Source organism: Mustela putorius, unplaced genomic scaffold, assembly GCF_011764305.1.
Source record: "Mustela putorius furo isolate JIRA1106 unplaced genomic scaffold, ASM1176430v1.1 tig00000827_pilon_pilon_pilon, whole genome shotgun sequence".
Lineage (NCBI taxonomy): Eukaryota > Metazoa > Chordata > Mammalia > Carnivora > Mustelidae > Mustela > Mustela putorius.
This window is the reverse complement of record NW_025421489.1, coordinates 7,210,216-7,233,806: the sequence shown is the minus strand read 5'-3', so window position 1 is coordinate 7,233,806 and position 23,591 is coordinate 7,210,216. Positions and strand designations below refer to the sequence as shown.

Below are 23,591 nucleotides of genomic sequence, written 5' to 3'. Positions count from 1 at the left end.
AATGTAAAATATCTGTGGATGGAGGAGTGCAAGAAGGCTAGTAGATTTTTATGGTGGAGGCTTGAGGAGGGACCATGAGATGAGGTTGGAAAGGTGAACAGCACACGGACCTTGAGTTGAACCTGTGTCCGTTAGTCCAGTAACATTGTTGGTCTTTACCTTAACTCTCATAGGAAGCCATTTAAGGACGTTCAAGCAGTGTAGTCATCCAATTTGCATGTCAGAAACATTGCTGTGTTCACAGTGTATGATACGAATTTCAGGGGCACTCACGTGGATGCAGAGCATCAGTTAGGATGCTGTTTCATTAGGGAGAGACCCGAATGTCCCTGGAGAAGTGGGTGGTTCAAGAAAAATTGAGAAAATAAAATGGGACAGTGTTAGTGGTTGGTTGAATCCAGGAAATGAAGGAGGAACAGGCATCAATGATGACTACGGGATTTCTTTTGAATTCTTTTCCCACTACCTTCCTTCCCTATTTATTCTGCCTTCTGTAGTTCATACTCCACTATATAAATGTAGTATAGATCTTTCTATATTTCATAGAGCATTTCATTCTGTGTATCTTCTTGTCCAAACTGGAACTTGGTTCTTCCTTAACTTCAGCAGTGTGTCCACAGCCACCTGGAATAAAGAGAGTTCAGTCTTCCATTTGCCAGAAACCATGATGTCCAGAAAACTGTCAACATTCTTGTCCCTCGGTTCAGGTTAATACTCATTAGAGGAGTGTTAGCTATTTTGGATTCCCCAACTAGAATTACGACTTGAATCCTTTCTTTATCCTAGGTAGATGTCCTGGCATGTTATTTTTAAATAAAGCAAACATTTATTTAAATATACACAGTATCATCAAAATTGAGCTGGATTAAAGAAAAATATTTTCTTCTGAATTCTTTGTTTTCTATTTCCAGAGGTACTGCTAATTTCTTATGTCTCTTTCCAAAGACATTCACTAAACACACCAGCACAAGAGCATCTGGATGGCACAGGCTGTTAAGTGTCCAATTCTTGGTTTCTGCTTGGGTTGTGGTCTCAGGGTCGTGGGATCGAGCCCCACATTGGGCTCCGTGCTCAGTATGAATAAATTTCTCTCTCCGTCTCCCTCTGCCCCTCCTGTTCATCCTCTCTCTCCATCCAGAATGAATAAATAAATCTTAAAACACACACACATCAGCATGTGTGTATGTTGTGCGTGTGTGTGTTCCTCTTTCTCACTTTAAGAATATTCTTTTATTCTGTATGTGGGGCACCTGGATGGCTCAGTGGGTTAAGCCGAAGCCTTCGGCTCAGGTCATGATCTCAGGGTCCTGAGATGTATGCCAAAGTAAATTTCAAAGGTTTAAAATATTGAAATATTTTTTAAAAAATGAAATTACACAGCAATCATATAGTACTAGAAAAAAATATGGCAGGGCACCTGGGTGGCTCAGTGGGTTGAGCCTCTGCCTTCAACTCAGATCATGATCTCAGGGTCCTGGGATTAAGCCCCACATTGGGCTCCTTTCTCAGCAGGGAGCCTGCGTGCACCCCTCTCTCTGCCTGCTGCTCTGCCTGCTTGTGATCTCTCTGTCAAATAAATAAATAAAATCCTTAAAAAAAGAAAAAATATGGAAGAATTTTAATATTGCATTGTCAAAAACCATTTTAGGAAAGAATGAAAAATTTGACTGCATAAAAGTATAAAATAAAATTTTCCTGAAGTGATTTTGATCTGGAGATTTATCCCTACATCATACTTCTAGCTCTAGCTCTCTGTCTCATGGTAGTGGCTTCATTTGTGATATCTTAGAACCAATTCTCCCTAAATATTCATAGCCTCTAACAAGTACATTGGAAAACAATAAAATATTACTGTATTTTACATTTCCTGACAGCAGAAATAATTCCTTGGACTGTCTTCATGTTATTCCTGATAGGTGAATTTGAAACTTCAGAAAATGATAATTTTAAATGATCAAGCTCATTACCTTCTTAAATGTGATACACTAGAAATTCAAGGTATACAATTTGTTCACCACCAAGATGTCAGCAATTTCCTCCACGTCAGAATCATGAAGGGATATTTATTTTTAAAAAGTAGCTTTGGATTTCTTGTTTGAGTGCTTTTCCAGCAAAGGATTAGAACCGTTTGAATATTAGCATGTAATGTTAGCATAGTATTTCCTAATGATTAAGTATTAAAACTGGGTAATTAAAAAACTGAGGAATAAACTATTCTTTCTGGAAATATCTTTTTGAATGAACATGAGTGGCAATTCAGTATAAATTTTTGTCATGCTGAGCAAGGCTCTAGGAAGTGCTCTTCACACATTTTGAACATTTGATGGGAATGAAGACGAAGGAAGCTGCCAGAACTGTATTTGAGCCAATGTGCACGTTGTTCTTAGTCGAGGGCTGAGCCCATGGCCCAAGAAGCCTAAAAACAGAGAAGCTGTTGGTTTTTGAACAAGAGTCTCTGACAGACTGCAGTAGTTAGCCACTTTGGAACCGTGATGGGCCTTCTTCTCAAAGCTTAGGATGCCACAACACCTTCACATTTTCAAGTCTTTGCTTTAGATTACTAAGGGGAGAGATCAAGAGGCTTTAAAAAAATAACAAATATGAAGCACATTCAGAATGTTTCAGGGTCTCCCAAAGCAACTGGTCTACCATTTTTTTTTTTTAACTTACTACATAAAACCCAAGAACCATAAGGGTTTTGTTTTCTATTCTTACATCCCTTAACAGGGTTGGCTGCTTGTCGGAACTCTCTTGCCACATAAATAGAACTGCAAAGTGAGAAAAAGAAAAGTAGCCCATGACATCTGGGACCTGGCCTGGTACTATATCATTTAGGCTTTGGTGTTGCTCTGAACTGGTGGTTCTCTTGTTGGACATCAACAATTTCACAGAGTGTCAACATCTGACAAAGCCACTCCAGAACGATGGATCACGATAAAAACAAGATCACTTTGTAATCGTGACTGAACACAGGCCAAACACGACCATTAGCTTGGCCAAAGAATAAAGGACCAGACATCTCCCTATCTTGACTCATAGGAGTGTTTCCAACCCATTCTGACTTTAGCCTATTCTAGTCATCCCTTAGTTAGGTAAGAATCAGTAAGATAGACAATCATGTAATTATTTCTCCTTCCTGAAAGCACCCAATCTGGATCAAAATTCTACTTTCTTTGACCCTCCCCAAAATAATCTAACCAAAGCCCTAATGTTGTTGGTTTTTTTTTTCGTTTTTTTAAAGATTTTATTTATTTATTTGAGAGAGACAGAAAGGGAGAGAGAGCACAAGCTTGGGGAGAGGCAGAGGGAGAGAGAGAAGCAGACTCCCATTAGTCTGATGTGGGGCTCGATCCCAGGACCCCAGGATCATGACCTGAGCTGAAGGCAGAAGCTTAACTGACTAAGCTACCCAGGTGCCCACATACTAGTAATTTTTAATTTGATGCTGGAATTGTGAATTCCTATTGCTAAGTGTTAAAGCTTGATATAGTCCTTTAAAAAGCATTGAACTTTGTTCTAGAGGCGCTGAAGTTGCTAACAGTTCTGTCGAGTCCTTATAGAGTTTAAGTTTTTTAAAAGACAGATTTAAGATAGAAGTCTGCAACTTTTTGATACTAGTTTTTGATTATATAAAAATATTTTTATATTAATATTTGATTAATATAAAATTTTTGATATTGATTTATTGAAGTATAGTTAAACATATAATATCACATTATTTTGGAGTGACAACAGTGATTTAACCATTACATATGTTGCAAAGTGTTCGCCACAATAGCTGTAGTCACCATATAAAGTTATTACAGTATTGCTGATTATATTCCCTATGCGGCACTTTCCATCCCTGTGACTTACTTATTTTATGACTGGAAGTTTGTATTTCCTTATCACTTGCCTCTTTGCAAAATTTCCTCTGTGTTTTTTTTTCTTGAACTCAGGAAACTTTAGTTTTTAAAGTAATCTAGTGTAAAAACAAGTTGAGATTAAAAGAATATGTTCAGTGAGTGAGTATGTTCAGCTTTGCAGGCCATATGGTCTTGATTGCAACTACTTAACTGCCATTTTAGTGTGAAAGTAACCATAGATAATGTGTAAACAAGTGGGCATGGCTAAGGCCCAGTAAAACATTATTTACTTAAACAGGTGGTAGGCCAGATTCGGTCCTAAAATGATAGATTGCCAATCCAATCCACGATCTAGATTCTACTTCCTTCTAGAGTTACTTTGGCCCCTACTAAATTGTACCCTCTGGAGCTCCTACGGAATGCCCTGTGTTTTCACCAAGGACTCCACATTCTGGCTGATAGAAACTCAAAGGTATGTGGCCCTCTGTGAACTCTGGCAATTTTTCAGCATATAACTCCTAGTTATTATTCTCTTAGAAGTTGTTCTCAGTCTTTCTTTTTGGATTTTTATCCTACAAATATAAAAACTAGAATTTAAACCAAGACTTGAGCATATCTCTGGGTCTCCTTCTCTGTACAGCACTCTTTCCTCCACCACCGAGCCTTGAAAATTCCAGCTGTCCCATACTATCTCCTCTATAGCGTGTGACTCCATTTAATGCTGGGCTGATCCTATTGGAGTTGGAAAGTGCCTCCATACAGAAATCTAGGGGTGATCATAGGGTATGCCTTTTTTCATTTCTCTAAAAGATCACAAACTTGTATTTCCTGATGTTCAGTGTCTATAAACACTTGTATATACTTTGCCTACGTTTCTAGTTGTTTATTGCTAAAGGATAATTTCATGGTTTATTACTGTTTCCTGCTGTGTATATACTGGGAGCAAAAGTCTTCATATTACTTATTTTGATACTCAAGTTGTCTCTGATTTGGCCAGTAAATTTCTCTAAAAGCTGCCTCCTTAAGCCTTTCATCATAATGCTACAATTTTTTGAGCACTTTATTATTTTCTGGTACAAAAAAAAAAAAAAAAACTAGGTTCTTCTTGAAATTCTTTGTTCTTAGTTCCAAACAGACTATTTTCTCAGAGATCTGGCTCCTTGTAATGAGGAATAAAATTTAAATATAAATAGAATTTGAAATAGAGGAGTGACATTCAATTATGTTAAAATACCACATGGTTTTATTTTGTTTAATGGACCATAAGGGGTCAAGGGTAAGGCACAGAAATCAGAAAGGAAAGCATTATATTAAAATCACATAAAATGATAGTCTCTTAGACGAAAATAGTAACAATGAAAAAAATTATATATGTTATGAAATAAAAAGTTTTATACACACACACACAATTGTGTCCACCTTGGAACTGAGGATTGGCTCACCTTTGGCCAAAATTTTTTTTGGATGCTAAAACTGACAATATTGATTGTACACTCAAAGGGTTGAAAATGTCCATTACTCACATAATGAGGCCTTCTGGGACAACAGGGTAGTTCCAAGGCATGTCCAAAAGCAGTTTTAGGGAACAAGGAAAGGAAATTGATTCGGAGTTTTCTGGTGCATGGTGGGACTGGGGTGAGAATTTCCATGCACAGTTAAGGACATACATGGTTTGAACTGCCTGCCAGTAAGGGGAGTACCTGGGCTATCGCGCTGAGTTTCTGGATGTGGAACACAGAGGAAGCACTGTCAGCAATCCAGTCAGACATCAAAACGTGGAGCTAGCCCCTGCCACACTGAGCTCCTTCTAAGATTTGTTTTTCCTCCGAGTAACTGGGGTTATAGAGTTGCCATAAACACAGTTGAGGAAGGCTATTCCCTGGAAGAATTTGGAGGCAAAGAATCAGTTTTCATTCCAGTAAGTTAAGCTTCAGATGTCTGTAAGATTTATTTGCATTGGAGGTTTTCACTTTCATCATTTCCTTTTTGCAAAAATAAACGGCCCACCAAGAAGGTCTCTGTCCAATTTGAATAATACATTTTTTACTAAAAATCAAAGTGATAATAATGTCATGAAAGCTTTAATATCAGAATCACTTAAATACATACACCCTCCCCCTTAGTAGCTGGTTTCTTTGGACAAAACAACAGACATGGGAAATAATTTGGAAATAGGTAAATAACACTATCAATGTTTATAATTTTCCTTGATATTTGGCAAAATGTTTTATGGGTAGGAACACATGATAGCAATGAAATTGTTTTTATTAATGTGAAATTGTTTTTATTAATGCTTTCTGTTCAAAATAATCTAATGTAGTATTGAAATTGTTATGTTTTTTGAATTATGTAGCTACATATGTTTTAGAAATTTTAAAAAATTATGATTATTCTAAAATATTGGCTGTATCTGTTGTATAATATATTGGGATCTGTGGTGTGTTTCCATTTAGAAACATGTTCAAATTACTTTCTTGTTTGTTTTTAAAAGAATTAAATTTAAGTTTGATGTAGTCACTTTGGAGAAAAGCATCTTTTTTTTTTTAAATTCACTTCTCTTTTTATTGGTACTGTCTAAGTGATCTCCTTAGAGATACAATTTAATTTTTAAATTTTTTAAAAATGTTTTATTAACACATAATGTGTTATTAGCCCTAGGGGTACAGGTCGGTGAATCGCCAGGTTTACACACTTCACAGCACTCACCATAGCACATACCTTCCCCAGTGTCCATAACCCCACCCCCCTCTCGCCACTCTCCTACCCTCAGCAACCCTCAGTTTGCTTTGTGGGATTAAGAGTCTCTTACAGTTTGTCTTTGGAGAAAAGCATCTTAAGAACCAGTTTTTTTTTTTACTCCCCAAACAAGTTGGAATTGACAGAATCAATACAAGTGCCAACTTGTGTAAAATTAAATGATCTAGTAATTTCACAGGTTCTCAATAGTCCCATGAGAAATAATGCATCTGGTAGTCAACACTACCATTTTTGTTTCTTGGTGGTCTGGTCTGGTGGTAGTTGACCTGGATCACTGCTCTTCTTTTTTTCAATAGATTAAAAAAAAAAGAAAGAAAAAAAAAAGTTCGGAAGACAATAGACCTGGGTCCAAATTGCATCTCTGCTCTTGAAAAATCATCAAGTTGCTTAACATCTATAATTATTTATTTTTCATCTATAAATGAAGGATAATGTACATGCTCTTCATTTCTGTGTAGCTTAGAATTGCTTTAATGTTATGATTCTGAGTCAGGCTCTGTGAATGAAACATTAAAGGCCTTTTGTCTTACCCCCAATCTGCTAAAACTGAACTGGGCAGAAATAAAAATAGTTTAATCCCACGCTGCAAGAAAGGAAACTGTTAGCAATTAACCCGGACAAGAAAGTTTTGTTAGAGGCAGAATGCATGGTTGAAACTTATTTTCAAAGGCTTTGCAAGTGTAAAGGGCATTTAATTAGGCAATTTTGAACAAACAATCCAGAAACAGCTTAGTACACAAAATGGCTAGAAGCCTTCAGAGCACTAGTCTTCTCCCCAGTGGTTTCTACATGGCATCCCATCCAGGTCCTCCCACTTCTTCCCTCTTAGCCATCTAGTTTCTAAAATATGGGACTGATCCAGGTCCTGAAAGCTTCTTTATGAGATTTTGTCCACAGTTTTCAGCAACCAGAACACCGTCTAGTGAATCCCTGCATCACCCCACAGGTCCAATCCACACCTGTCCTCAGCTCCCAGACAGCCTCAGGCCATTGAAGCTACCACACAGAAATAAAATAGGGAGGCATTATCCGTTTCTGTACATACCAGATGGGGAAGACAGAAAGGGAGAAAATTTCTGATAACTGTGGAGTCACAGCAACTGAGGAGTGGATAATCCTAAATTGGATCTTTGAATGACTTCTTCTACTAAAATATTGTTACCCTGGTGTTACACCCTATTGTAATATTGGAGCAGGATAATTATAATATCTTAAGCTTACACACTGAACTGGTTTGCCACTTCCAGAACACTGCATTTCACTCACTCATGTATTTGACTAGTATTTTCTGATCACCTACTAATGGCCAACCTCTGTTCTAGGCACTGGGGATATCAACAGTAGTCTCTCTAATTAGCTTAACTTCTGTAGGTGGTGCTATTCTTTTTTCTTTTTTTAGATAGAGAAACTAAACTCATCAAGGATAGGATGATGCAAGTCTCATAGCTGAAGAGGATCAATACCAGGGTTCAAACTCAGGTCTTCGGAAACATTGCTCTTTATTTTAAGCTTTCTGGAGGAAAAGAAAAATCAGCAAAAAATAAAACTACTGTTGATATTTCTTTGTAGGGAAATTATTTCTAAAATTCTAAGCAATTGACAGATATATATGCTTTTTAGAGAAAAATCTGTTATAAAGTTGAATATTATTTATATATTCATATCCCTGCTTCTTTGGAAGTACTATCTATCTATCTATCTATCTATCTATATATATATATCTGTATTTGGTTTCTGATAAATATTGAAATGCATGGGTGGTAATGGAATGTGCTTCCAAATACACCATAATACATATGCTTTTAGTATCCTAAAGATTTTGTTTCAGGATAAAAAATGGACAGCCTCACTGGCTTTCAGATCTAATTTATATCCTTGAACTTAGCTTGCAGGAAATGCTGTATTTAAGGAGACTTGGGGTACTTTCCTAGATCAGTAAGATGATACTTGATTTTTTTTTTCTTCATTTTGAATAATCCTAGTAAGCGATCTGTTGGCCAGAGCACTGGACAGGATCAGGAGAGAGAGATTGGTGTCAGATAACTCATACTCCTAAGAACACCATGTTTCTTTATATGTTAAAGTAAATCTACTCTTACTAGCTTTTAAGCTCAGTGATGAGTTAGTAGTGTTTCCTCATCTTCGTTTATTTTCTGTTTTCTAGGTTCCTGCCCCCCTGGCTATCGGGAATGTCAGAATGGCAAATGTTATAAACCAGAGCAAAGCTGCAATTTTGTAGATGACTGTGGAGATGACACGGATGAAAATGGATGTGGTACCTCCTGTACTTTTGAGAAAGGCTGGTGTGGCTGGCAAAACTCCCTGGCTGAAAACTCTGATTGGGCTTTGGGAGTTGGCTCTCATCAGAGCCTACGACCTTCTGAGGACCACACACTTGGAAACAAACATGGTAGGTTTTCCTCATCGTTGTCACAGTGTTGTCATCTTGTTGTCCTCCTGGACAGCGACTGGAGAGCTCCGGAGAGACTAGTGTGGGGTCAGGGCAGGCGAGTCCAACGTTTGACGAGTGTATTTGTCTCCTGAGGCTGCCATCACAAAGTACCAGAGATGTAAACCACAGACATTTTCTCACAGTGCTAGAACGAAAATGGGCAAAATCAAGGTGTCAGCAGAACTGGTCCCTTTTGAGGGCTGTCAGGGAGAGTCGCCTATTCCATGCCTCTCTCCGAGCTTCTGGTGGTCTCACACATGACTTGACTTATAGGTGGCATTCTCTTATGTCTTTACATTGTCTTCTCTCTACGCATGTCTGTCTCTGTGTCCAAATTTACCCTTTTCATTACCCTGAAGGGCCTACCCTGATGATTTCATTTTAATTTCATCATCCACAAAGGTCCAAATAAGGTCACTTCCACAGGAACTGGGATTAGGACTTCACCATTTTTGTGGGGTTGGGCGAGGAGACACAATTCAACACATCATAGCGAGTAACCAAAGTTTAGTGTTGTTCTGATCGTTGTAGATAGATGATAATGTATGCTGCCGTCAGCCACCTTTCCTCAATGACCCATCTTTATAATTAATAACCCTGAATTCTGCCACTCATTGGATCATTCACCTGCCCTGTAGCTTTTCAGATTCTCAAATGTCTCATCCACAAATGGAGAGAATCCAGTTTTCCCTGTGTCCCAAGCAGGGATTAGAGAAATGAGATGATACATATGAAGGGAAAGCAGGTTTGGAAGCTGTAGATGGTAACATGCAGATTAACTATAAGGTCACACCTGTCAGACGTGTTAGAATGCCTCATTTTTGCAGTGAGTACATGAGGTCTAGTCTCAGACTCCTTGGTCAAAGGACAAAGGGTGTCTGTCAGCAGAATAAAGCAAGGACCCTGAATTCCTGGAAGCTTCAGAATAGGAAAGATGGTGTCTAAGAGTAGCAATTCCTCTTGCCTATGATATAGCAAAATCCTCCAAGCCAAACTGACCACACCAGAGAAAGGAAGGTCTGAGCTCTGTGCAGACACTCCGCTATACATGTAAAAAATGTTTCAAATATTTGAATACATAAATATAAAACTCAGGGTCTTCCATGTAACATATTAAGATTCTCAGCATTTTATTTTTGCTCTCAGTAGATGACTGCATTTTTGGAAGTACATTATAATTCCTTTATTTTTCATAGATAATATCTTTGCATTGTTTTACAAGAACTGGAAGGTATAGCGAGTCTGTTAAATGATACCTGTAACTATGTTGTTGACTCAGTGACTAAATACCCTGTCACATCAGTTAATCTGCATACTGTGATGTACTTTGCTCAAAGCACAGACAGTTGGAAATCATTTTGTCCATGAGCTAGAAGCAAGGCTATTCGATTTTCTTTCTGTTTCAAATGCAAATGCCTTTGGCAGCTCATATCCTATAAACTATAGTTAAAACCCCTAACTAAGATGGAAAAGCTAAAATAATCCCCTCGTTGTTTCTGTCGTAATCTGAACGCTATCCTCTTTCCTAGGGCACTTCTTGTACCTGGAGGCCACTCCGGTGGGCCTTCGGGGCGAAGAAGCACACCTCAGGAGCGCTGTGTGGCAAGAATCCGGCGCTGCCTGCACCCTAAGCTTCTGGTATTTCATATCTACAAAAGCTACAGGCTCCATTCAGGTCCTCATTAAGGTAGGATCCTTGTCCCTGCTGCCTCTCAGCTTAGCGAAGGTTCCTATAGGCAGCCTGTGGCCGAAGGGAGTTTTCACAGTTCAGCTACCTTGACCAGAGGACGCTTCCTTTCATCATGGGGCACTTCTGTTTGGGGTTCAGATGCTCTGGGGGGTTTGATAAGCAACATGGGCATGGGAACTAGCTTGGAGCTCAACAGCAGACTCTGGGGTTATGACTGAATCCCAGAGATTCCTTTTATGATAACATTTAGTCGAAGACTCAGGTTCTTCCTTGCCATCTTGGCATCTCCTTCCCAGTAAAAGAGAATCGATTTTCTGTACATCTTAAGGGAGAGTGACTATCCATTTTTTTTTTTTAAGATTTTATTTATTTATTTGACAGAGAGAGATCACAAGCAGGCATAGAGGCAGGCAGAGAGAGACGGGGAAGCAGGCTCCCTGATGAGCAGAGAGCCCGATGCGGGGCTCGATCCCAGGACCCTGAGGTCATGACCTGAGCCGAAGGCAGAGGCTTAACCCACTGAGCCACTCAGGCACCCCGGGACTATCCATTTTTAACTCCTGTATGAGCAATCACGAAGGAACTAATATTAGACATTTGGGTTCTAACCATACCTTGCCACGGACTGAACCAGTCAGATGAATGATCAAGGTGGGATTACGTTGAACTGCTTATTAATTATGACACAATAGTGCATTTTTTTTTAGTGAGAATTAATTGGATGTTTCAGTCAGGGCTTTAATTTAGTATAACAAAGTGACAGTGTCCAGGTAGCAAAATAGCCAAGTATATATTCATATTAATAGGAATACCTCTATCCTTTGGCAAGTTAAAACAGCAGGAAAAAGGAGATGAGTGTGTGTATGTGTGTGTGTTCATGTTCATGTGTGTGTGTGTGTGTGTGTGTTTATTTAGAGAATTTGGTTAGAATTGCAAGAAAGCTGACTTTAGAAACATGCTGTTGAGGCCACTGCTGTTTTTTCACACATGAGCTTGCCTGGCGTGGCCTAACGCCGGCGGAGAATGCCCGACTAGAGCGCCACAGGACTCCCATGTCTGACGCGACGATGGCTGCATAGCCCATGTTTTATCCAAAACCTGAGGTGACTTCATAATTTCGGATTCTTCTATCATCACAAATGCTGATAAGATACATGCAGCAAATACCACAGTGAATTATGCTTCTATCTAAATAGAGAAGCCTAACTGTAGTGCTGGAAGTTCTCACAAGAGTCGTTTGCTCGTACGTTACTGAGCGCGACGCTTGGTGACACAGACACAGGGAAGGATTTCGCACGTGAAGGACTTTGTACCCCTCTGTGGGTTTCGCTGTTAGGATTTGCTTCCCTCATGTTCACCTTTAATCTTACATCTCAGTAACAAACTTTTTATTACTGTGTAATGTAAAATGAAGCTATCTTGCGAGGTAAGTCTTCCTGTGAAGTCAGGTTGAACTCCTGTGGTTCCTCCCACCAGATTTCTCTGGGCATTTCACAGCATTTTTAAGGAACTAGATTCCTACCATATTTTTTAAAACACAGTTAACACTTGCTTAAAGGAAAGATGCTTATCCTCCTTTGGGGACATTTATTGCAAAAGAGAAAACTTTCATCTTGTATATTGATTTTACATTCAGGATTTTTAGGGCGATCATTTTATTTTGGTAATTAAGATGGTAAGTATTTTTTGGGGCGCCTGGGTAGCTCAGTGGGTTAAGCTGCTGCCTTCGGCTCAGGTCATGATCTCAGGGTCCTGGGATCGAGTCCCGCATTGGGCTCTCTGCTCAGCAGGGAGCCTGCTTCCTCCTCTCTCTCTCTCTGCCTGCCTCTCTGCCTACTTGTGATCTCTCTCTGTCAAATAAATAAATAAAATCTTTAAAAAAAAAGAAATAACAGGATAATATAAATTATAAAAAAAAAAAAAAAAAAAGATGGTAAGTATTTTTTGATCATCATTACAAAGTACTTCTTAGGCTGCTCTCTGTGTGGAACCATGCTGGGTTTTAACCTGCTCATTAAGTTAGCCAGATGGCAAACACAATGGAGGCAGGGATTCTGCCTTTTCTTTCTCTACCTCTCGCTTTTGAAATGGTCTCAATTTATGCATGGGTTGCCTCTGGCTCAGTCTCCCCTGTCTGTTCTCAGGACAGTCTCCTTCTTGTTTCCCTGTTTTGCCTCCTACCAAAGCTAACAGAATCTGGCAAATTCAGCTTCTCACAAAATTTTCCTTGACCACTTTTGCCCACCGCGATTACTCCTTCTCAGAGTGTCCCTCACAGCTCCAGAAATCTTCTTTCTCACTAAAGGTTCAATTACATGTATTCTATTCAACAGGTAGGTCATAAAATCGTGAGAGTAAGACCTTAAAGTTTTAGTCTTTATGTCCCTCTGAGCTCTTCAGAGAAGGGACTGCAGGAAAGGAGAATTGTCCTCCTTGAGCTCACGGCCAGGCTCAAGGCATCCCTTTTTGGGACAGTCCTTATGAAGGAATGACTGTTAAGGGTAACATGCACAACAATAAATTCTACTTTGGGAAGCGGGGGTGTGGTTCAAGCTTAGGAAGCTAAACACAACTCCTTCCTTTATATACAACAGATTTATAGCTACATATGTAATTTTCCTCTGTAAATAAACAAAAACCCCTGAGAACTAGATGACTAGCATTTCCACAACAAAAGACAGAAGAGACTTTGAGAAGGATGGGACAGGCAGAGACACATCCTCCCGGGAACCCTACCACAGATGCAGTGATCCCACAATGGGAGGGATCCCCCAAATTTGGAATTCTCACTCAAGGAGTAAAGAACTTGTTCCCCACGTCAGGCACGTTGAGTGCTAGCACCAGAAAGTTGAGCCTGCTAAATATCTGATTTTAAAAATAAAATCAGGGATGAAGACCAGGAGAAACATTGAACTATAAGGAACTTATACCCCATTCGATGAAGGCTCACTGCAAACCCCCTCACACTGAGATCCAGCATAAGAGGAACAGACTGAAAAGTACCGAGACCATAAGCAAGGGAGATCTGCTTACTAATTTTAAAGTGACTGCCAGGGAGGCAGGAACGTGTGAGGATTTTATCCAGGGCTGGAGGTGCTGGTGCATGCCATTTTTGCCACTCACGCTAGCTTCCTGGTGATGGAACATGGGTGCCATTTTCGGTGCCCTCTCTCCCGCTAACACACGGAGGGCTTGGTCTGCCCTCCCCGTCATATAACCAGACTGGGGGAAGCACCCCATGTTCCACTCACCCTGTACATTGTCGGATCTGCAGCAAGGCCAGGCACGTACCAGGAACTCATCTTCCCCATGCAGCAGACAAGGCACAACCAGGACAGATGAATGCCCTGGACCCCAGCCACCCTGTGCACTACTGGGACGGGTCAGCGATGTAAGTAAGCCCTGATCTCCCTGCACAGCAGCTGTGGCTCTGTCTGAGCCAGCATAGTCATGCAGCCCATAGAGTGCCTGGTTCTGGTGGCCAAGGGAGGTGGTGCTTCTGGATCCCATGCAACAACTCCTTCACAAGACCATCCTTTCAAGACCAAGACGGCTAGCCAATTCACCCAATATAAAGAGAGAAATAAAGAGAAACAAAATGAGCAGAGAGAAAAGTTTATTCCAAACCAAGCAATAAGGGAACTTCTCAGAAAAGGACCTAAATGAAACTGAGATAAGCAACACCCTTAATAAAGAATTCATAGTAATGGCCATAAAGATGTCCACTGATCTCGGGAGAAGAACGGATGAACATAGAAAGAATTTCAACAAACAGAGAGAAAAATAGAAGAAAATAACCAAACAGATGTTAAAACGGCACTGAGAAATAATACTGTAGGGGTTCAACAGCAGAATGGATGGAATAGAAGCATGAGTCAGCGAACCAGAAAGAGAGCAATGGAAAACACCAATCACAGCAGGAAAATGAAAGCAAAAAATAATTTTCAAAAAGACAGGACGCCTTAAGGGACCTCCAGGACAGTATGAAGCAGAATAACATTTTCATGATGGGAGTCCCAGAAGGAGGAGGGGAGGAAGGGCCAGAAAAATTCTCGAAGAAATGATGGCAGAAAACTTTTCCTAATTCCGGAAAGGAAACAAATATCCAAGTCCAGAAAACCCAGAGAGTTCCACACAAGGGGAACCCAGGGATGCCTGGGCAGCTCAGTCAGTTGAGCGACAAGCTCTTGGTTTGGGTTCAGGTCGTGATCTCATGGGATGTGGGATCAAGCCCCACATCAGGCTCCACACTCAGCGGGAAGTCTGCTTGAAGATTCTCTCCTCCTGTTCCTCCCTCTGCTCTCTCTCTCAAACAAACAAACAAGTAAATAAACCTTTTGAAAAAAGAGAAAAGATGAACCCAAAGAGAAACACACTGAGACACATTATAATTAAAACAGTAAGAATTAATAATAAAGAGAAGATATTAAAAGCCAGAGAAAAGCAATACACTGTATGAAAGGGAACCATTATAAGGTTACCCGCAGGTTTCTCAGCAGGAAGGTTACAGGTCAGAAGGTCGTGCACTGCACAATAGATGCAAAGTGCTGAAGGGAAGACTTCCAACCCATTCAGAATTGAAGACAAGATTAAGAGTTTTCCCGGAAGCAGAAGCTAAAGTAGTTCATCACCACTGAACCCGACCATACACATAGGGAATGTTAAAGGGGGTCATCTAAGCTAAAAAGAGAAAGGCACAAATGCTAGTAGGAAAACACATGAAGTTGAAAACCGAACTGGAAGAGACAACTCATCAGGATACTGACTGACACCTTACAACGTGAGTATAAAGGGTAAAAGACAAAAGTAGTAAAATTAGTTAAAACTGCAATAATTAGTTAAGGGATAAACAACACAAAAAGATGCAAAACGTGTCATCAAAGATATAAAATGCACAGGAGGGGAGTAAAAATATAAAGCTTTGGAATATGTTCAAAATTAATTTACTGCCAACTTAAAGGAGACTGTTAAATATGTATTGTATGCGAACCTTACAGTAACCACAAATAAAAAACTTAAGAACACAAAAGTAAAAGACAAAGGAATCTAAATGTAAAGAAAATAAACACAAAGGAATAAACCAAGAAAAGAACAGAGATGAGTAACAAAAATAGCCAGAAAGCAATTAACAAGATAACAGTAAGTCCATACTTAATCAGTGATTACTTGAAGTGTAAATGAACCAGTCCACAATCAAAAGACAGAGTGTGGCTCAATGGATATGAAAAGCAAGATTCTTCTATATGCTGCCTTATCAAAATCTCAGTGAGATGTCACCTCATACCTGTCAGAATGGCTTTTATCAAAAACACAAGAAATAACAAGTCTTGGTGAGGATGGGGGAGCCCTCGTGCGTGGTTGGTGGGAATGCAAACTGGTGTAGCCACTGGAAAGCAGTATGAAGTTTTCTTAAAAAAAAAAAAATTAAAAATAGAGCTACCATCTGATCCAGCAATTCCACTTATGGGTATTTATACAAAGAAAGCAAAAACAGTGATTGGAAAATATATATATATGCATGCCTGTGTTTATGGCAGCATTATTTACTGTAGCCAAGATAGGGCAGTAACCTAAGTGTCTGTTGAGAGATAGATGTTAAAGAAGATGTGGTATATTTATATAACAGAATGTTGTTCAGCCATAAAAAAGGAGGGGGGGGGATGAAATCGTGGCATATGCAACACAGATACACCTTGAGGGCATTGTGCTAAGTGAGTAAGTCAGAGAAAGACAAGTACCATATGATTTCACTTACGTGTAGAATCTAAAAAAGCAACGAAACAAAACCAAAGAGAAAGACAGACTCATAGATACAGACAACAAACTGGTGGTTGCTAGAGGGGAGGGGGTCAAGGGACAGTTGAAATAGGCAGAGGGGATCAAGAGGTACAAACTTCCAATTATAAAATAAATAACTCGTGGGCATGTAATGTACAACGTAGGGAATACAGTCAATAACATTGTAGAAAGTTTGTGAACGAACAGATGGTAACTAGTCCTCTCCAGGTGATCATTTCATAATATGTAAAAATATCAAATCAGTATGCTATATACCTGAAACTAATATAATAATGTATGTCAATTTTAATTCAATGAAAAGTCTGATCTGGAAAATTTGTAATCTTAACTCTGAAATATATACATGCAATCAGATGCAAAAGGCACACAACCATTGAGCAATCATTTAATGACGCTGTAGTTTTAAAGGACAATATTGATTACACATCACAACCACAATAGTAGATACATCAACTCTTAATACAATTTCCTGTAATTCTTAGCACAGCCCTCTGAGTTAAAGAATGTGAGTCCTTTTTTTACTGAAGGTGGGCCAAGGGGTCTCATAGAAATAACCTGCCCATCCTGTGGCTACATAACCAGTCCGGAGACAGACTGGGACTCTGAATCCTTATGTTCTTACCAGGAATTTTTCCACTGATGTTAACGAGTTCTGCTTTTTTATGAAATGCAGATTCTATTTTAGTGAGATCCATTTTCATGGGATGAAATCATGGAATATTTTCTTTTTTAGGAAAACAAAAGGAGTAATAGTTCTTAGCATGGATATGTGTGATCCTTAAACTACTCCTGAGATAAAGGTGTGAATTTAGGAAAATAGCAGGAAAGCAATGCTATTTGTTTAGGAAGCAATTAGTAAAGAATGGTACAATTTTACTTATTCTATATATTTTATCTTTCTTCTATATTTCTTGCTTACAGTCACATGGGAACTAAATTTCACTAAAGTGATATGTTTGGAGCAAATGTAATGTTTGTGTCTTGAAGTGATGGGTGAATTACAAGAAGATGGGAAAATATTTTATTGAGAAATTAATTTTTCTTTCCTTTGAGTTTGCTTTAGTTATATGTGTAAAAAATATACACACATACACACATGATGAATTTTCCAAGAGAAATAATTTTTTAAAATATAACTGAATTTTTTAAATGAAATGAGTATTTTAGTACATAGAAGGATAGAATGATAACTCATTTCTTGGGCCAAACCACTTTGTGAGTAGGATTTAGTGCATGGGGACTAGTTGTGATCTCTGTGATTTTGTTCCCTTCATTTATGGTGAGTCAGTCAAAACTCAGAGGGACTTAAGTTAAAGGTTATAAGAAAGTGGATGAGCTCGGACTTGAACTCAGGTGATTAAAAAGTTAAGATTGTAATGTTATGTAATCAGTTTTGTTTCTGTCTTTCTATGGAGGAAAGTTGGCTGTTGAGAATTTAAAATACATTGGCTGAGTCTTTTTCTGAATTTAGGGGTTCTTTTTTTTTTTTAATAGTATACTCCTTCTTGATAACATTTATCATTTCTACTTACCTTTTACTTTTACTCATTTACATTCAGCATTAAATTTCTCACCAAATGTATTGCTTTTCAGACCATCTAAGATTTAAAATGAAAAAATGAAAAAAGTGCTCAGGGGTGGAACAGAGTTGCATTACATAAAAGTCAACTTGGTTTTACAAATATATTTAATTTTACCTATTTACGTAGTGACTTGTTTTGTGATGGTGTTAATCAACGATGAGTAATATGTAGATTTTAATACATGATGAAGAATTCAAAGGGGTTTTTAAATTTACTGGTGTTTGACGATTGGTTTTCTTGGGTTAAAGTCTGTCTAGCCTCATTAGGAAACAAAGAACTTTTGCATCTTTTCAGCTAGACATTTGAATAAAATTCAGGAACACCTGCTACCGGAAGAACATTATTGTTTTTTGGAACCACTCCATCTATAATAAACTGTTGATATTTTAATCAAGATGACTGTGTGCTGTAGGGAATTTTAACATATTTGACCAAAGGCATTCAGGGCTGTTATACTGTTGTGATAGAAAAAAAATAATTTATTCAAAACAGAAGTGGAGAAAAATAATGTATTTCAGGAGAGTCCTGATTATAGCAACCTAGTTACGCTGAAAGACCATTACTAAATTAGTTCATTGTTTTATCTTGCCTAGTGGTTCCGAGAATTTGAGAGCAGATGGGGTCGCCAGTAATTTGTTTAATCTAAACTATTCATTTACAGATGAAGGGGCTAAGATTAGGAGGTTATATTTCTTGCCCCAGCTCACATGGTATTTAAGAAAAAGAATATGGATCTAGTTGTTTTTTGTGGCTTTTCTTTTCTTTTCTTTTTTTTCCTGATTTCTCATTTAGAGCTCTGCTATTTGTCTACCTGGCATTTCTATCTGAAGATCCTATTCAGTATGGAAATACAGATTTTGTTCACTAGGCAGTGCAAAAGGTCAAATCAACAAATGAAAGGCCAGATTCCTTTCCCTGCTTAGAAGACTGTGGTCTTCTGACTCTGCTTTTCTCCTCAGTCCAGTGAACAATGAACCTCAGTTGTGTGTAAGGGTTAACCAACAGGAGTGAATATTCCCTCTCCTTCCTGAGTCACCACTACGCCCTGTCCTGCCCCGCCCCAAAATGCTCACCACAGTCCTCATCTGAGGAGATCTACAACTAATTGCTAACACTCCAAGTGTCCAACACTTGGAGTGTGTCAGATACATTTTCGGGTTTAGGCGTATTTTGATCTCCTCAGCCTACTGAACATCTGATCCTATTTTAGTCATCTTGGCATTTTATTCATTATTTCAGAGCAAAGAATGTTGGGAACATGGATGGGAGGATACGTAGAGTCTGGGTATAGAAAATTGATTTCCCAAAGACTGTCTAATAGATTTTAGATCATAAATCCATTAAACGAAGTCTTTAGTGCCAAAGCTTCTCTTGCTTTTCCTGAATTGTTTCAGCATGTTAGCAATTCAATCTGCATAATTTTGGCTGTATTCTATTATTGACCTGGAGCAAACTGAGAGGGAAAGCAGTTTGATTTTTGCATTTTAAACTCCAGCACACAAGATATCAACACCTCCAGAGCTTTATTAAATTAATTGCCACAAGCTCACACTGCCCTGATTTATATCAAAATCAATGTTTCTTTTTATCATCATGGAGAACATGGCAATATTTGTTCGGGCTTATTTCTGACTAAGATTTTTCTAAAGTTCTTGCTCCACGCCCCCCAACACATTACTTACCTTTTTCAGATGCTTCAAATACTAAAGAGAGGGTTTCTGTTCAGATGCTAACAGTTTCATTTAATTGCTTCCAGTAGTTTTGCTTTCAGGAAAATCCTATGACCAATTCTAAAGAATGGTATTTTTAGGGGCACCTGGGTGGCTCAGTGGGTTAAAGCTTCTGCCTTCAGCTCAGGTCATGATCCCAGGGTCCTGGGATCAAGTACCACACTGGGCTCTCTGCTTGGCAGGGAGCCTGTTTTCCCCAGCTTTCTCTCTGCCTACTTGTGATCTCTGTCTGTCAGATAAATAAATAAAAATTAAAAAAAAAAAGAATGGTATTTTCATACCTTTTCTGCTATTTCCCTTCCATTTTTCCTCTCACTCCTGGTGCCGCTCTTGTGATCAGTTCCCAGTTATGAGCTGATTCCCTTTTTCCATATGATGTGCTCATTCTTTTACACTTGTTAACTCAGTCTTGAGAATAAATTTGTGAGGTAGGTATTTTGTCCTAATTTTTCAGGCCTCAAAATTGAGACTCAGGTCACATAAATGGTAAATGGTATAATCAGCATTAAAAGCCAGTTCTAACTCCAAAATCTATCCTCCAAGCCACTGCATTCAACTTCTGCTATTAGAATTTACAACATTCTCATATCCAGGAAGCTGTGATATTACTATCAGAGTTTTCCAGTGGCACTGATCCACATATATTAGAGAGGGGAAATGATTACTTAGCGTTCGACAACTATTATAGTTTTGTTTTCTAACTTAGCTTGTCAACAGCTTGTGACAGTAATTATATTTATCTAAATCATTCTGCTTCACATCTAACATAATTCAAAAATTTCAAAATCATATTTAATAGCTGCATTTTAAATTTAGTGAGAAATAACTGAATTAGAAACAATGTAATTTGGGGCGCCTGGGTGGCTCAGTGGGTTAAAGCCTCTGCCTTCGGCTCAGGTCATGATCCCAGGTTCCTGGGATTGAGCCCCGCATCGGGCTCTCTGCTCAGCAGGGAGCCTGCTTCCCCTGTCTCTCTCTGCTTGCCCCTCTGCCTACTTGTGATCTCAGTCTGTCAAATAAATAAATAAACTCTTAAAAAAAAAAAAAAGAAAGAAACAATGTAATTTGATTTTTATAAGAGCAAAGCTAACTAGATAAAACTTAGTTATATTAATTTTTGTTCAAACACGAAATCTTTAAAACTGTTGCAAACATCTATTCTTTGGGAATCTTCTCTCTTGGGCTTTTAGTATGATCAGACTTGGTTAGTAACGGTTTTTCCCTCTGAAAACAGGGATCAAGGAGCCATCCAGCGCCCCATGACCAGTGCTTCTTAATCATGTGCTTCTGTGTGTCACACATCTCTTTGGCAGTCTGATGAATGTCTCAGTTCTCATCATACTGTATCAAATGTATGAAGCAAAAGGCTAGAATTTTAGAGAAAACACTACCGATTATTAAAATATTTTAAAATCCCAAATTTTGACTTAGTGAATATATGTTAAATGATAAGAGCTGAAGGAAGATGGAATTAACTGTTATAGGTTTAAAGGACTGATAATCAAAAATGATATTTTTGACATATCCCCAATACTGTAATGTGATATTAAAATATTTAGTATTATTATTGGTGAGAGCGTCACAGGTATATTAACAACATGATTTGTTGCTTGCTTTCATGACTCAAGAATACACCAAATTTTAGTTTAAGTTAGTGAAAATAAAGGTGTTTTTCTCCCATTAGTGTTATGGTCTCTTGAAAACCACTATTTTATATGTAAGAAGTCTTGAATTTTTTTTAATTGTGTAAGGGGATCTATCTTATGTGCTCAGCATTTACATTTATTTATTAAGAAAGAAAGATCAGTGTGCCTTCAGTCCCTAATAGTTGAGGCGCAAAGACACGGAAGGTAACATCTCTCTGAACCAAGTTCAGAACAGGCAAATTGTACATGACATGTAGGTGATGCCACAGCAAGGGGCTGGTTTAGCAGGCTTAGTAGCAGGCTCTCAGCTGGTCAGTGATTTACAGATTGGCTGCTAGTGGATGAATATATTGAGATTCGTCACCCAAATTATGGGGTGTCTTTTCCCATGTCGTAAGTGGTCATAGCTAGCGATTTTTCCATGTAATGTAAGATAGGGGAGAAGGCAGGGAAGAAAAACAATATTGTAATTTTCCTCGTTTGAGAGGTAAGTAGCTAGTCGTTTTACAGGTTTACCATTCATTTGTTCCCAGAGAAGTCGTAGGTGCAGCTGTGTTCAGAACTGGTCTCTTAGAAGAATTCCATGTGCTAGTTCATTTCCCTTGTTTGTTTCCTGTGATGTTTTCATTTTAACTGTTTGAAACAAATTCATCATGAGAAGACAGTCCTTTGTTCTCTCACTACATTTCTTTTTTTTTTAAGGACACTGCCTGAAAAATCATAATGGTCTTCAGCACATGGTAGTAAATTTCTGGAATTCACAAGTTCTCATCAGTTAATTTTTAACGCCTGCTCTGTTAATTTTCCACACAGTTTGTGACACAGGCTCCTACCAAAATAAGTTAGAATTGCTTATCTGTCGGCTGATTATTCTAACTGAAATCACATCTCTGACTCAGAGGCTGCTACAAGATTGGCAATCTGTGTTTGCTAATTATAGATCATAGAGTCCAAGTAGAGAAAACCCCTGTGATTCACCCTTGTATGCATTTTCCAAATAAACAAAATTCTAATAACGTTAGCAATCTTCCCTCTGTAAGAAATGAATATATCACATATTCCTGTTTGTAATCTCTGGTGAATTGCGGTTAAAACAAATCTTTAAGATTTCTTCAACAGTGAAGAAATATTTAGGCTTAAATTCACATTTTCCAGATTAGTGCCTGTCTTCACATCTTCTACAGAGGTCAGAAATATTTTCTATTCATGTGTAAGTTGTTTCACATAGTTGCAGAAGGGCTTCTGCAAAATCTGCTGATTCCACTTCTGTGGATAGCATTATGTGACACAAAGAAAATCTGGGCACTTTAAGATATACTATGCACTAATTTATACTGTCTGTTGCTAACTAACAATCTCTTTTATTTATTTTATTGAGGACTACAACTTTTCCTTTGGAAAAACTGGGTTCTGGCTCAATCCCCACTCTGTCCACCCCTCGCTTCCAGTTCACGCATTCAGACAGATCTTTACTAAGCATCTATTAAATACACTCCCAGCTGTCATGGAGCTTCTGAGTTTAGAGTGGAATTAACTGTTTGCAAAAAGCAGCAGTATGCCATTCAGTCTTTCTATCACAAACAGCCAGAGCTCTCCATTAGTCCCTGGGTGTTCTTCAATATTTAATTGTCCTCTTTCTGAAATTATCCTCTTTCTGAGAAGGTGACTTGGGACTTCCTGTGCTGTGTTCTTGGAACTGGAACCTCTTCGAGGTTGTGTCCTCTTTGGGTAGCATCATGTCTCCATACCACTGGGTCTTTTTTGTGGTCCTGTTACCCTGCAGGATGACTCTGTGTTTGAAGTTCTATTTTCCAATGACTGGGGAGCCTTAACCACACCAAGACTGCATCTGCCTTGTTTACTGTCCTATTTCTAGCTGTAGCAGTGTGCTTAGCCAGTAGTAGGTACTTTGATTGAATGAGTGAAAGTACAAGCAATGGATAATTAAATGGCAATTACGTATGAAACATATTTAATATTCTAGGAATGGAATTCAAAGCTATTAACATGTTTATGAACTGAAAGTGTTTAGAGGATATAAGAAAAAAATTGAACTGGATTTTGACAGTTAAGAAGGATTTAGATAAAT

The 23,591-nt window shown here is 38.6% G+C and overlaps 1 protein-coding gene across 1 annotated transcript in view; it reads left to right on the top strand.

Moving 5' to 3' along the window:
• Window positions 1-23,591, top strand: part of MALRD1 (MAM and LDL receptor class A domain containing 1) — a 753,919-nt gene that overhangs the window by 395,207 nt on the left and 335,121 nt on the right. The window contains 2 exon segments of the mRNA XM_013058904.2: window positions 8,767-9,012; window positions 10,584-10,741. Of these exon segments, the coding sequence (XP_012914358.2) occupies window positions 8,767-9,012; window positions 10,584-10,741 (404 nt within the window).